This window comes from Varanus komodoensis, unplaced genomic scaffold (assembly GCF_004798865.1).
Source record: "Varanus komodoensis strain SLA01 unplaced genomic scaffold, ASM479886v1 scaffold71, whole genome shotgun sequence".
NCBI lineage: Eukaryota > Metazoa > Chordata > Lepidosauria > Squamata > Varanidae > Varanus > Varanus komodoensis.
Genome location: NW_025336360.1, coordinates 2299473 through 2312393, shown reverse-complemented (window position 1 = coordinate 2312393; position 12921 = coordinate 2299473). Strand labels below are relative to the sequence as shown.

The following is a 12921-nucleotide window of genomic DNA, read 5'->3' as shown; positions in this document are numbered from 1 at the left end:
ACACAGGGGCGCTGCTGAGCCGCCGTGGCCGAGTCCGCTGCTCACTCCGTCCTGGGCTGCTTCCAGCCCTGTTTCCTTGATGATGTGATGGCAGACTTTTCGGAGGAGGCTGTGCTCCCTGCCGCCATGATGCGGCCCCCGCCTCTCGCTCTTGCCCAGAACAAAACCGGTTCGAGAGGGAGAGCCGGAGGCGCGGTGCCGTTCCACTGGATGGGTGCTGCTGGGACCCAGAGGTGCTCCGAGTGTTCCAGGCCAACCCTGCCGGCCTTTCTCACCTTGCCCCTTGGCATCGCATGCTCTGCCGCATGGCCCCACTCAAGGACATGAACCTGTGCGTGTTGACACAGGGGCTTCCCATCTAAAAACAGGAATCCTACCCGGTGTCTTCTTTTTCCCCTCCTTCAACTCAAAAGACCCAAGCACACCGGCTTCTCCTCTGACATGGGAAAGTGCCAGGCCTTTGGCCCATCGAATTCGGGGTTTCTGCCTTCCTTTAACATTCTTTAGCCTCTGGGCCTGCTGCACTCAGAAAAAGGCAAGAGGTGGCAAGGATAAATAAAATTATGCCTCAAGGGGAAAGTGACGCAGGACCCCAGTGGGCCCAGAGGCTGTGCTGTCTGTATGTCCGTGCACACGGGTTGCTGGGGAACATGGGTGGGAGGGCCCTGTAGGACTCGCAGTTTGCCTTTGGGGTTCCTACACAAGGCCTTGGCCTGACCTTGCAGGGCTGTTGCCTGGCGGGGCCTCTCTCGGCTTCCCAACAAGGGTCTTCCCCAGCCAGACATTCAACCCGGGACCGTGTGCATATCGTCTCCCCTGCACTCTTCCCCTTCACCTGCCAGGCAACCACGGTTCCAGTCCTCATGGTTCTGACTGCAGGGCTGCGTGGTGATGCGCATGTTGCCTATTTCAGGCAGGAGTCTTGCTTGGAGGTAGCAGAGAGCTTTTGGGTGTGAGTCATGCTGTCTGCTGCCGAATGAGTCACATCGCTGAGAACATCCTGAATCAGGGCCATCCTGAATCAGGCCAGGCCATTTATTTTTATTTTTAATTTTAGTATTTAGTATTTATAGGCTGCCCTTTTTCTTGTAAGGAACTTGGGCAGCTTACCTGGCCGTCCTCTCCCTCTCCAGTTTATCCTCACAACAACACCCCTGTGAGGTAGGCTGGGCTGAGAGCCTGTGTCTGGTGCAGGGCCCAGTGAGCTCCATGGCTGAGTGGGGACTCGAACCCAGATCCCCCCCGAGTCCTGGTCCCTCTCTCTCGCCACCACTTCCTACTGGTCACCGGGTCAAGCAGTTCTGCTCACAGCACCGCCCCCAGACTGGGTTTGTTGGGTGGGCAGCAGAAGGCGCCAGTTGTCGGCACGCACACCGCCCCCCACGCAGGTGCCAGGAGTCCGGAAGCCGCGGCGGCCCCTCAGTGCTCTCCTCCCCCGTGTTCCCTGTCCAGGTGCAAGGTCTGCCCGCTCACCTTCTTCACCAAGTCCGAGATGCAAATCCACTCCAAGTCGCACACGGAGGCCAAGCCGCACAAGTGCCCGCACTGCTCCAAGTCCTTCGCCAACGCCTCCTACCTGGCGCAGCACCTGCGCATCCACCTGGGCGTCAAGCCCTATCACTGCTCCTACTGCGAGAAATCCTTCCGCCAGCTCTCCCACCTCCAACAGCACACCAGGTAAGTGACGGAGCTGCCGGCTGCCCCCACCCGCCCGGCATCCCTGCTGCCTATTTCATGGCTTTGTCAGGACAGGGAGGGAAGCAGCTCCCATAATTGGAAAAACGGAAACCCTACTTTTTATTTATGAATTGCATATGATATATGAAAATTGCATATAATATATGAAAACCTAGGATGGGGTCCAGGATCTGCCATCGGATGGTGGAAGGGCTTTGCTAGACCTGTCCTCCCCTGCAGAGGAAGGCGGGACGCGCTCCAACGGAGCAAAGTTCAGGGAGCCAAGGTTGCATTTGGATGCCAGGAAGCACTTCCTGACAGTCAGGACCCCGAGGGTCTGGAATGGGCTTCCACGAGAGGCCTTTGAGGCTCCGTCGGTGCGGGTGTTCAAGGATAGGCTGGACGTGCACATGGTGGGCTTATTGTGAGCAGAGCCTGGGGTCAGACTAGATGGCCTGGGAGGCCCCTTCTGACTCGCTGTTTTTATATGTTTCTAAGTTGGGGGGTTTCCCTCTCCATCACAGCTCCGCCCTTTCAGTGGGGTGTATCCTGACCCACTGAGTAGCATTTTCTGGTGACTGAAGTGTCTGCCGTGGAGGGTAGGGGCTGGAAGCCTAAATCTGGATCTACCCCGAAGTCTCTAGTCCTGTGTCTTTTCTGTGAAGCCACATCTTGGAAATTAGACGCGAGTATTTAGCTTAGTGCAGACTTCGTTACTGCCGCTTTGCAGTGCTGTTTTACCCTCAGTTTTCTTTTGGCATGATGTTTTGGAGGTTTCCTGTTACTTTTGGAAGGTGTTCTGCTGCAGTCCTGTGCAGAATAGGGAGAACAAGTTCTCCGAGTCCCAACATGGGGCCTGTGGAGCTTTTTCTGTTCTGAACATGCATGGGATTTCTGTCTTAGTAAGCTGCCCCAAAACGTGTGGAAAAGAACAGAGTTGTTTTTGTATCACTCAGTTTCCAGCAGAAAATGGACTTTCCACCCGGGGCAAGTAATTCAGTTCTGCCGCTCGCAATGTGGCAGAAGTACAAGGAATTGCAAGGCAAGAGAACAAGTAGGATGTAGCTGTGATAAACAAACCGCTACCCCACCTTAGAGGAGGCAGCATATTCCGCTTCTGCGTGAATTCCTGCAGCCTTTTCTGGGTAGTTTTGGATTCTTCAGTCCCCGGATTGCTCTGTGCAAATTCCACAACCCCCGCGCAACTGCGGGCACATTGGCTGCTGGAGGATCCGGCATACCTCTCCATGCCTCCACTTCTCCAGCTTCAGTCCGGACATGAGGCTCTTTTTACAGTGTCACGATATTGCCTGATTCATCTCCCTTCTGGTGAATGGTGGCTCCCGCTCCCTGCCTTTTAAATCCTCAGTCGGCATCCCTCAGTTCATGTTGCGTGCAGATGCTCGCCTATGGCGAGGGCAGATCACCAGAAGGCGACCAGGCAGTGGGGCATCACTGCAAATGGGAAGGGAGCAGGCTGTTTCTCTGTTCAGGCCTCACGTCTTCATTCGGGAGAACCTGGCTATTGGCATCTGGATTTGTTTGCAAACCGCCTTCAGTCATCTTTTCTCTACAGCTGAGAAAGACGTAAAGGTGCTTGCAGGCACAGCAGCCTCAGCTCGGAAGAGGGAGGCGTCTCTGTATGAGTCCATGTTCTGGCCGTGTGTCCTTCTGGCCAGCCTCCATGGTTCAGTGTAGTGCATGTGGCTGGACGTTTCACTCTCCGTGCGGAAAGCAGAAATGCTTGGACTTGGAGGAAGCTCTCCACTGCCCCTCTGCAAGTCGTACTGCCCTGACTTCCTTCCCGGTAGGGAAGACCCAGGCAAAGGCTCAGGGCAGCTCCTAAAGTAGCTCTTCGACTTCATTTTTTCTAAAAGGTTTGGAAAGACTGGCCTAGTCTAATTCTTTTTTTTTTCACTGAAGCCCTGTGATTTTCCCCCTTTTGTCCAAAGGGTAAGTTTCTAGGCCTCAGGAGCTCCAAAGAGAAGCCCAAAAACGTTTCTACTAATACCACCGTTTTAAAAACCGGTGCCAGTTTGCTGTGCATCCTTATGTGTATTTTCTTTAACAATTCTCGGCCATTATGCAGTATAAACAGGTGTGGAACGGCAAGCACAGTGACAAAAAACAAACAGAGCCATGTTCTTTAAAAGGCACAGAACAGTAGGCAAAAATCGTCACGGTTTTCGTGAACGGGGAAATAAAAGAAGGTGCTGCCTGGTGCTGAAAAGATGGCAGAGGAGTAGGCATGTCATAAACGGTGCCAGCACTGAGAAGGCGCTGTCCTGCGTTGCCTCTGAGATTCGGATGATGGCGGCACATGGGCAGACAGAGTGGGGCGCTGCTTTCCACCCCCCACTCACATCACGACTCCTTGATGTGCCGATGCCCATACTGAGACAGCCTCCCCAGACGAGCCCACCCTTTCCACTGGGCCGTTTTCGTGCCAGCTCCCTCACTGCTCTGTCCCTGCTTTCCAGAATTCACACCGGAGACAGACCGTACAAGTGCCCCCATGCCGGCTGTGAAAAGGCCTTCACGCAGCTTTCCAACCTCCAGGTGAGCAAGGGCTGGGGGGCAGGCTGTGTGGAAAGGTAAGGCAGCCAGGAAGTACGTCTGAGGGGACGGCCGGGCTGTGGGAGAGGTTTCCCTGTCCCCCTCTGCTGAAGTGGCAGACCTCTGCCCCAAGAATGAACACTGCGCCACAGGATCCGATCCAGGCTCCGTCCAGCCCAGTCCTTTCTTTCCAAAAGTGGCCAGCCAGATACCTTTGCAAATGCTCCAGTTGTTTTCCCCTGAGCTGAGCAGGCAGACTGCTCTTGAACATGGAGGTTCGGATGAGATGTCAGGGATACCAACTGCCCATATGACAGTCTGCTGGGAATTTAACTCATTCTTAGTGGTGGGGTGGGCTGGCAATTTCTTTCTCTGAAATGGGTTTGCCCTCACAATTTGCAGGCAAACGCCAGGGAAGGCTGAGGCATCCCCATCTCGCATTTTTGAATTAAGACCAGGCTGCTCCAGGTGTGCGTAGCGGCCCTCTGCCTGTGGAAGCCAAAGCTGCAGGAAGGGGGCGTGGGGCCCTTCTGTCTCCACACGGGTCTGTCGATGATTTTGGGCAGCAAGCCGGCATTCTGTCCCCAGGGCCTCCTTTGCACGGCGGGGGCTAACGCGGCCACGGCACCGTGGCAGGTCAGGAGCGTGGGCTGGAGCTGGGCGCCCAGCGCATCCCTTCCTTGCTGCGGATCCTGGCGTCCCCTCCAGCCCTGCTGAGTTAGGAAACAGCTGCGCAGGCTCTGGTGGAAGCTGCCAGTCCAGGGAGTTGGTTCAGTCCGAACGGGCAGGTTCTGGAAGTGGCGGCGGGGGGGGGGGCGTGTGTTGTGCCGGGGGCCCGGCTGACGGCTCCCTTGGTGCCCGTCCCTTCCAGTCTCACCAGCGGCAGCACAACAAAGACAAGCCGTACAAATGTCCCAACTGCTACCGGGCATACACAGACTCTGCGTCGCTGCAGATCCACCTCTCGGCACACGCGATCAAGCACGCCAAAGCCTACTGCTGCAGCATGTGCGGGCGAGCCTACACTTCAGTGAGTACGGGGCACAGGGGGGACCGGGCTGCGAGGACGGAGCCAGCACTTGGCAGCCCTGTGGGGCACCCCGGGCTGCCCCGCCACACACCCAGCGGACAGGGAAGCCCAGCCTGGAGCGTCAGCACGTTCCGGGGTTATTCCCGGGGCGTGGGGAGTTAGGGCTTTTCCTCGAGGCAGGGGTCCTCAGCCCTTTTTCATCCCTGAGCCCGTTTGGAATGCTGAGTGTGTCGTGTGTGAGTCAAGGAAGGGCCCTTCCGGTGGCGGGACCTATCTGAAGAACCAGGTTTTCCCCAGAAGGCCTGCTGAGGGGACGAAAGCAGCAGCTTGCCCAAGAGATCCAGTCCAAGGCCGGGGCGGGTTCTGCGCTCCAGACGTTCAGCCCGCTCTGTGGAGCCCAAATGCAGACGGCTCTGCAGGAGTCGCAGTTCCGCTTTGCAGACTGCCTCTCCCCCAGTTAAAAATAAAATAAAGAGGCCCTCGCAAGCAAGAACCGTGAAATCCGGAGGGGCAGCGAGTGCTCAGCAGGCCCTGCAGCGGGGGCCCAGAGGGGGAAGCCGGGTGACCATGGACCTTTGGGGCGCATGCCCGTTCCCGGGGTGGCATGGAACCCCCGTGGCAGCGCACGAAGCTGCCGCGTTGCAGGGGGCCCGCAAAGGAACCGAAGCGGACTGGTGGGCAAAGTACGCCCGCCCGAGGGAGATGGAAAGCTCCGCACTGGAGCTCACTGCCAGAGCAGAAGGGAAGCAGGCCCGAGGAGGGAGGCAGGAGGCCCCCGATGCCGGGCGAGGGGGTTCTTCCCGGAGGGGCTGGCTCATGGCCCCTTGTGGCAGTTCAGCAGGCGGGTTTTGCCGCCCAGACGCCTGACTCTCACTCCTCCGCCCGGGGTGAGCAGGGCAGAAGCGCCTGGTCCCTCTGCAGGCGTGTGGCCACCCTTCACAGCCACGCCGAGCCCCCACTTCCTCCCCCCTCCCCAGCCAGCCCCACTGACTTCCGTTTCCCCTCCTGCAGGAGACCTATTTGATGAAGCACATGTCAAAACACACGGTGGTGGAGCATCTAGTGAGCCAGCACTCGCCTCAAAGGACGGAGTCCCCCGGCATCCCTGTGCGGATCTCTCTCATCTGAATTCTGGGGAGACCTTCCCCTTGTGTGGCACCCCCTCAGATTCCGGATCCGGAAGGGGAAGGACAGGACGGCTCGGAATACGATCCCACAATCCACAGGTTCCGCACCACCTTTTCCACGTCCCTCCTGGCACATAGTGCTTCTCCCTTGCAGCCAGAAGAAAAAGACCAAATCTGGCTGGCAAGAAGCCTCGCCCGGACTGTGCTCGGGGGAGCGGGGCAGCTCCTCCTTCTGCTTGGGTGGCAGCCAAAGACGATTCCAGAGCACTTTGAACTGACACGCCTCTTTCCTCCCCACAGCGCACATGGGCACCCTTGCTTTGGGGTCTTCTCTGTGGTCTCTTTTCAGCCGTAGGGATTCCCCTCACCATTTCTAATTTTGGATACAAAAACGTTCTCTCCGTGAGCCCGCGACAGAGAATGTCACAAAGGCCGGCCACGGACTCCTTCCAGACTTGCCCCGGGCCCTCCTGGACGGGAACGGGCCGGTGCCGTAGCTGCTGCTCTCTGCCGATGGTGCCCACAAGTCCTGGATGCGGGCCCACCTCATCCGGCCTCCACAGGTTCCGTCACTGCTCGGCTCCCGGGCCAGGAAGCGCAGAGGGCACCGCGTCCCCCTTTCCAAGCCTTTGGAAGACTGTACGGTTGGTTGACTGCACGGCACACCCGGCACTGCGAGGGATTGGTGGCTGCACCGGCGTGTCTCCCTCTCGGCAGCGCAGGGCTCCTGCTGCCAGAGCCTCAGCGGCAGCTGAGCCAGTGGCTTTGCAGCCCCCCGCCCCACCCCCCCGGTCTGATGGACCCCATGTTCAGCACTGGACATGGCTGCCGCAGAGCCCAGTTGGCTTTTAAGCAGGGCGCTGGGTGGGGAGAGGGGCGTCCGGGCTGGGGTGGGAGCGGACGCACACCTGCTGGAAGCGCCCGACTGTGCCTGTTTCTGCGTGGGGCTCTGGCCAGCCCTCCTGCGCGTCACACGCTTGGCTCAGCCAGCGGCAGCTCCTGTCCTGCATGCGCCGTTCTGTGTTGGCCCGATGCTTGCTGGCCAGGCGGAATGGGCGGAACACACGAGGAAGCCGGCCAGTGTCGCGAGGGCGTCCCGATTCCCGGGGTCCCCCCGCCTGCCCGCTTGTGCAGCTCGGCACATGCCCGCCCTTCAGCCGGGAGGCCCCCGGGCCAGGCGGACTCCGCTGGGATTGCCATCTGGTGCCTGAGCCAGCAAGCTTGGCCAGCAACGCGCAAGAGGTGCCCAAAAGCCCTGGCTTCTGGGCTCCCTCGGAGCGCAGTGGGAGGCAGGCATTTGCCGGGCCCTGGGTGAGCCACGATGCCCGGGGCCGTGTCTTCCGAACCACCTTCCAGCGTTTGGGGCAAGTCTTTCCCAAAGGGCTGCTCTTAAAGAACGCGGCACCCCACAGCTCTGGGTGCCGCTGCCAGGAGTGGTGGGTCTTGGGAGAGAGAGTGTCCCTGAGCTGATGATCTCTCCCACGCACCCCTTCTTCCGCAACGCTCTCGGAGCGGGAATCGCAGGGCTGGCTGCTCCATCCCCGGCCAAGGCCTTGGAAGCTTCCAAAAGCAGCAGCAGGGGGTGACAGAGGGACCCCAGCTACCTCCACTCCACACTTCCTCCGTAGGTAGACCCCCAAAGAACAGAGGGGTCGGCCAGTGGGTCCCTCTCCGTGAGCCCACGCAAGGGAAGATGAAACTGCCACACACGGCCGGGCCCTCCAGCCCCCCAGCCACAAACACGCGCGTTCCCGTGTCCAGAACGGGACGTAGCAGCTCGGGGCGATTCCCTGGTGGGCCGCACCAGAACGCCCCGTGGGAAGCCACCCCACGGTCTCCCCTGCGCAGCTCCCAGTGCAGAGCAAATGATGGTTTTTTGTGGCTTTTAGCAGTGTGTGTGATGTCACGACACACCTTGACCCAGGCCGCTTCACCAGGTCCTTAGCCTCCCATCCTGAGCAAAGCAGACAGTGTGGGGGGAGGAGCTTACCAACCCCCCCTTCCAAAAAACCAACAACTTAAAAAACACCTTTTTTGGGATATGAATTAACTGTATTTTTTTTTTTTAAGAAAACACTTTTTAAGCCTTAAAATGTTATCATTTTTTAAAATCAGGATGTTTTCATTGCTGGTCATATTGATTTGATTTGCTCCTTTTTCTGTTTCCCTTCTGTCTCCCTCTGTTTTGAATTGACGTTGTATGATATTCAATATTGTAGCCTTTTATTTCCTTTTTTGGTCCGCATGTTAATAACTGTGTAAATAGGGTTCTTATACATGATGTTAACAGCTCTTTTTTTCTATATAAAAGCCCAGGACACATCTAGCTAGGTTCCTAGTTATTATCATACCTTATTAATGAAAATGAGAGGAAAAGCATCTTTAAAAGGGTCTCTCCCTCCCACCCCACCTGCCACCCTTTCCTCTCAAGTCTCGCATCGTGGTTAAAGACAACAGGTGGGGGACGGAGCACTTCCTGCTCCCAAAAGCCGTTGGCATTGTTTTAAAATGGAAACAAAATAAAATTGCTTTGTATTCTCTGTTGTGGAAAAAAAAAGAATAAAACAGTCTTTGCAACCTTGGGCCTTGCGTGGCAAGGGCTCTGCTCTGCGGCGGGTGCTCGGAGGCAAAGCGCCCAGAGCCAGCGGTGGGCTTTTCCAGGGACTCAGGACTCCGGGAGACCATCTGTAGGATGAGCTGCCCCAAAGAGGCCGGTGAAGCATCCCCCCGCCCCCCGGGCAAGGACAGCACCCCGGGTGGGCCCGGACCAGCTCATCTCCCACTAACCTGGGCTGGCCTTTGCACCAGGGCAGCTCGGCAAATGAACGGGATTCGCTTCCCAGGCTGCGAGGGACTCGGCGCCCTTGGGGTGGCAGGCAGACGTTCCCAGACTTGCCCCCTGCCCTTTATTGCTCCAAGCCAGGAGCCCATCTCCTCTGGGAACTGCAGTCTCCATGGGCAGGCATGGTCACTCGCTCGCCACGGGCACTCCGTGCTGGACGAGGCTGGGTTCAGACCCGGTGCCAAAACACGCGCCCGGCAAGCAGAGCTCTCCAAGGGGCTGCTCTCCACCCAGCAAGCGATGATTATTTGACAGACATCTTTGGAAAACCTAAAAGTTCAGGGAATTTTTGAAGGAACAGCTCCCCTTACCGGGCTAGAAGGGTGTGGGACGGCCAGCGTCCACGCTCCATGCCACCGAGTGCCCCTATCCGTGGGCTTGCAATGGTCTGTGAACTGAAGGAGCTGCTCCAGAACTTCTCCCAGGACCTTGAGCAGACCTGGACAGAGTTTGAGGCCTACTATACAGCGATGGCTGGAAAGCCTCCGTGTGCCGTTGGTCAGGGCTGATGGGTGTCACAGTCCACTGGAAATCTCAGGGGGGGGGGGGGGACTTTTCCCCCAGCCTGGAGGAAAAACCCCAGAGGGCTTGGAAGGGCAGCTGCAATGTGAGCAGACCGTGTGTCTGGGAAAAGAGCAAGGCAAACTCTCCTGCTGCGCCCACGTCCAGCTCTGGAATGCAGCTCGGGGCCCCTCTTCCGGTCGATCCTTCCTTCTAGGATCTAAACACCGAGCGCAAGACTTCTCAACTGGCCAGGTCACATCACACACTTTGGAAAAACCACAAGCATCCCCAAATCAGAGAGGCCTTTCAAGTTCGTTTTAAAGGAAATTTATTAAAAACGAGGTTTGCAGGGAAACCGTAGAAAGTCCTTTTGCTGCAGCCTGGAAGTCTGCGGTGAGTGGCCAGCACGATGGCGGTTGAGAGAGGACTGCGCACAAAAACCGCGGTGGGGGAGAAGCAGCGCAGCTGAACTCCCGCCTGCGCCCTCCCCCCTCCGCCAACCCTCCCAGGAGAGCCCCCCACTCCCGACATGTCTGAGGCCAGCCCCATCTTCGAGGGCGGGGGCCAGGCCCTCCTGCCCTGCCTTGCTGTGGAGCGGGGCCGAGGGTGCTCGCTTGCGGCAGGCATCGAGGGGGCGTTAAGGCAGTTGCAGACTGGCCCGGGGTCTGAGGCCTGGCTGCCTCCCCTTCAGACGCCAAGCCAGACCGGGGGGGGGGGGGGCACTGGCCTTGCGCGGGCCCCCGGCCTCCAGCGCTGTGGGCCCCGCACCAGATTTTTGGAGAGGGGGTCATCCACGTGCGAAGAGCCGGCCAGTCCGAGGAAGGGCGCCCGCCTCTCCCCCCACGGCTGCGGAAGCTGCAAACTCAGAAAAGCTGCAATGGGGGAAAGGAGCAGGGCACTAAGTGGCGCCACAAGCGCGCGCGCGCACGCACGCACAGGCACGCCGACACAAGGAGTTGAGTTAAGGCAACGATCCTGTTTGGCTTTGAGGTTTCAAGTAGGTCTGTCCGATCCAAGAGGGGGCTGGGGCCTCAGGGAGGAGGAGGGCCAGTGTGAGGGGGAGGACAGCCCCCCACCGCTCTCCCGCCCCGCCAGGTCGCCCCCCACCGAGGTGGCTCCACTGGGGTGGGCGGAAAGGGACGCTAATGCTACAGGTTATGTACAGCCTTGCAAGCGGGCCGCCCGGCCAGCCAAGCCCCAAGCGGGTGGGCTCCGTCTCTTCGCCCCTTCCTTTGGCGGGGGCCTTGTGCTCAATGACGTCGTGGTCTTGGGGAGGGGCTGCTGGAAGCATGTGAGTCCGTCCTGCGCCCCCCCCCCCCCGGAGAATGCGTCCCGCCGGGAGGCCTCTAGGTGTCCTTCAGCATACAGATGCGTGCGTAGATTTTGAGTGCGGGGCCCAGCTTGATGTTCATGGCGCTCATCAGGTGGTCCTCCTTGAGCAGCAGCAGCGCCTGCCCGTCGATCTCCTGCGCCCGGAACTCCTCCGCGATCTCCTGGCAGCCTGCGTGGGAAAGGAGGCCGCTGCGGTCGGCTGCAGGCACAACCCCCCTGCGACTCGAGCTGAGCACGCCGGTCTGGGTGCGGGGCTGGGTGTGCCAGATGACCCCCAGCAGGACAGGCTGGAACAGCTCCCACCACCCACCTTCCCAAGGCACTGGGGTGCCCCTAATCCTGAAGGGAGCAGAGGGCCTGCAAGGAGAACCACTGGTGGTCTCCTCCTCCTCTTCCTCCCCCTTCTTAAGCCGCCCCAAAGCGTGGCCATCAGAACATCTCTGAATGCTGCCATTTAATCATTCCTGGTGTGGCAATTTGTGAGGAATCTGGTTTGGAGGGTGGGAATCCCACCCTCCAAACCAGAGGGCCTGGCTCCCTGGACTTCCAGGCCTGGCTCCCCGGACTCTGGCGCTATGTCCAAGCGTTCACAGGTGCGTCTGGCAGGAAACAACCTGCCCGCAAGGCCAGTTTGCATGTGCACCCCCCCGCGCCTCTTGGGCAAGCAGAGTTCTGAGTCCGCGCACGCAACACACTGGTTTTTCTGTACTTTGCACAAAGAATTATGTTTTGATCAAAGAAGCCACTGGCGTTCCTAGGTGTTTGTGGACTCAGTCTGTTTGGCTCGCTTATTGGCCCAGAGTAAGTATGGAAAAGAAGCCCAGCGAGCCAGATTCTGTCCTGATCCTCCCATCCCTAGCCAAGTCCTTCCTCTTCTCAGCCCAGAATCCCCCTCTGGGCAGCTTCCCGGGGTGACCTCTTTAGGTTCCAGTACGAGGAGGAGAAAGGAGGTTCCTTGCCCCTTTCACCGTGCTGGATTTCATTTGTTCTTGCCTTTTCCCTAAGCTAAACTGTCCCAGATGTTGTAATCTTCCTCGTTCCCCCTTTCTACACTTTTTCCCAAGATCATTTTTTAAGGGAGATTCAGCAGATTCCCTCTCCTCTGCAATGGGGCAAGAGCGCAGGAATTCCAAAGCCAACTAAATGGGGGGCCCTGAAGATCGCGAGCTTGCAAAGCCCGGGGCCAGGTGAGTTTCCACTCTCCTGATCACAAAGAGGTTGGGCGCCGAGTGGCCGGTCCCCGCGCCTCTCCTGCCTGTGGCTTTTGCTGGCTGGCCGCATCTGGGAGACACGCCAGGGGCTTGCTCCGTGCTGCAGCAGGCTGGCCCGCCAGGACTGGAGACCACGCGTTCTTACCAGGCAAGGAGCGGATGAACTCGTAGACGTCTTCCACGTTCCACTTGGTGGGCTCGCTGGGGAGGAAGTGGTGGCCGATGCCCACCAGGTCCCGGACGTGGACGTCGGGCAGCTCCATGTCCCGATCGCCCTGGCGCCGCCGGGAGGCGGACGAGCTGGCCGAGAGCGGCGAGAGGGGCTCCTCGTAGCTGGAGTTGTCCGAGCAGCGGCTCGAGTCCTCCTGTGCGTGGGCGAGCTGCAGCGACCCGCTGACCGAAATGGGCCCTGCGCCGGGTGGCAGTGAAACCGGCGCCTGTGGACGCAAGCAGCACCAGAATCTGCCTGCTGCCGAGCCGGGACGGGTCCCTCTCCACCAGAGTGTCCACCTTGGCAGGGAGCAGCTCTCCAGGGACCCCAGCAGAAACGGGTCTCTCGCAGCCTCGTCAAGCTGGGGCCAGGCTCGCCAGCCCAGATCTCCTGCCCCTGGAGTGACCCCTCCCGAGCCACCGAGACCCAGA

At 59.0% G+C, this 12921-nt stretch overlaps 2 protein-coding genes across 8 annotated transcripts in view; one reads left to right on the top strand and one right to left on the bottom strand.

The window, feature by feature from the left end:
• Positions 1–8967, top strand: part of ZNF362 (zinc finger protein 362) — a 38580-nt gene extending 29613 nt beyond the window's left edge. For all 6 annotated transcript variants that reach the window (XM_044452343.1, XM_044452345.1, XM_044452344.1 and 3 more), the window contains 4 exons: positions 1453–1677; positions 4158–4236; positions 5105–5263; positions 6275–8967. In XM_044452343.1, the coding sequence (XP_044308278.1) occupies positions 1453–1677; positions 4158–4236; positions 5105–5263; positions 6275–6391 (580 nt within the window). In that variant the 3' untranslated portion in view covers positions 6392–8967. The remainder of the gene's footprint in view (positions 1–1452; positions 1678–4157; positions 4237–5104; positions 5264–6274) is intronic.
• Positions 8968–10047: 1080 nt separating this feature from the next.
• Positions 10048–12921, bottom strand: part of PHC2 (polyhomeotic homolog 2) — a 53846-nt gene continuing 50972 nt past the window's right edge. For both annotated transcript variants that reach the window (XM_044452283.1, XM_044452284.1), the window contains 2 exons: positions 12425–12716; positions 10048–11237 (listed from right to left, as the gene is read on the bottom strand). In XM_044452283.1, coding sequence (XP_044308218.1) covers positions 11083–11237; positions 12425–12716 — 447 coding nt within the window. In that variant the 3' untranslated portion in view covers positions 10048–11082. The remainder of the gene's footprint in view (positions 11238–12424; positions 12717–12921) is intronic.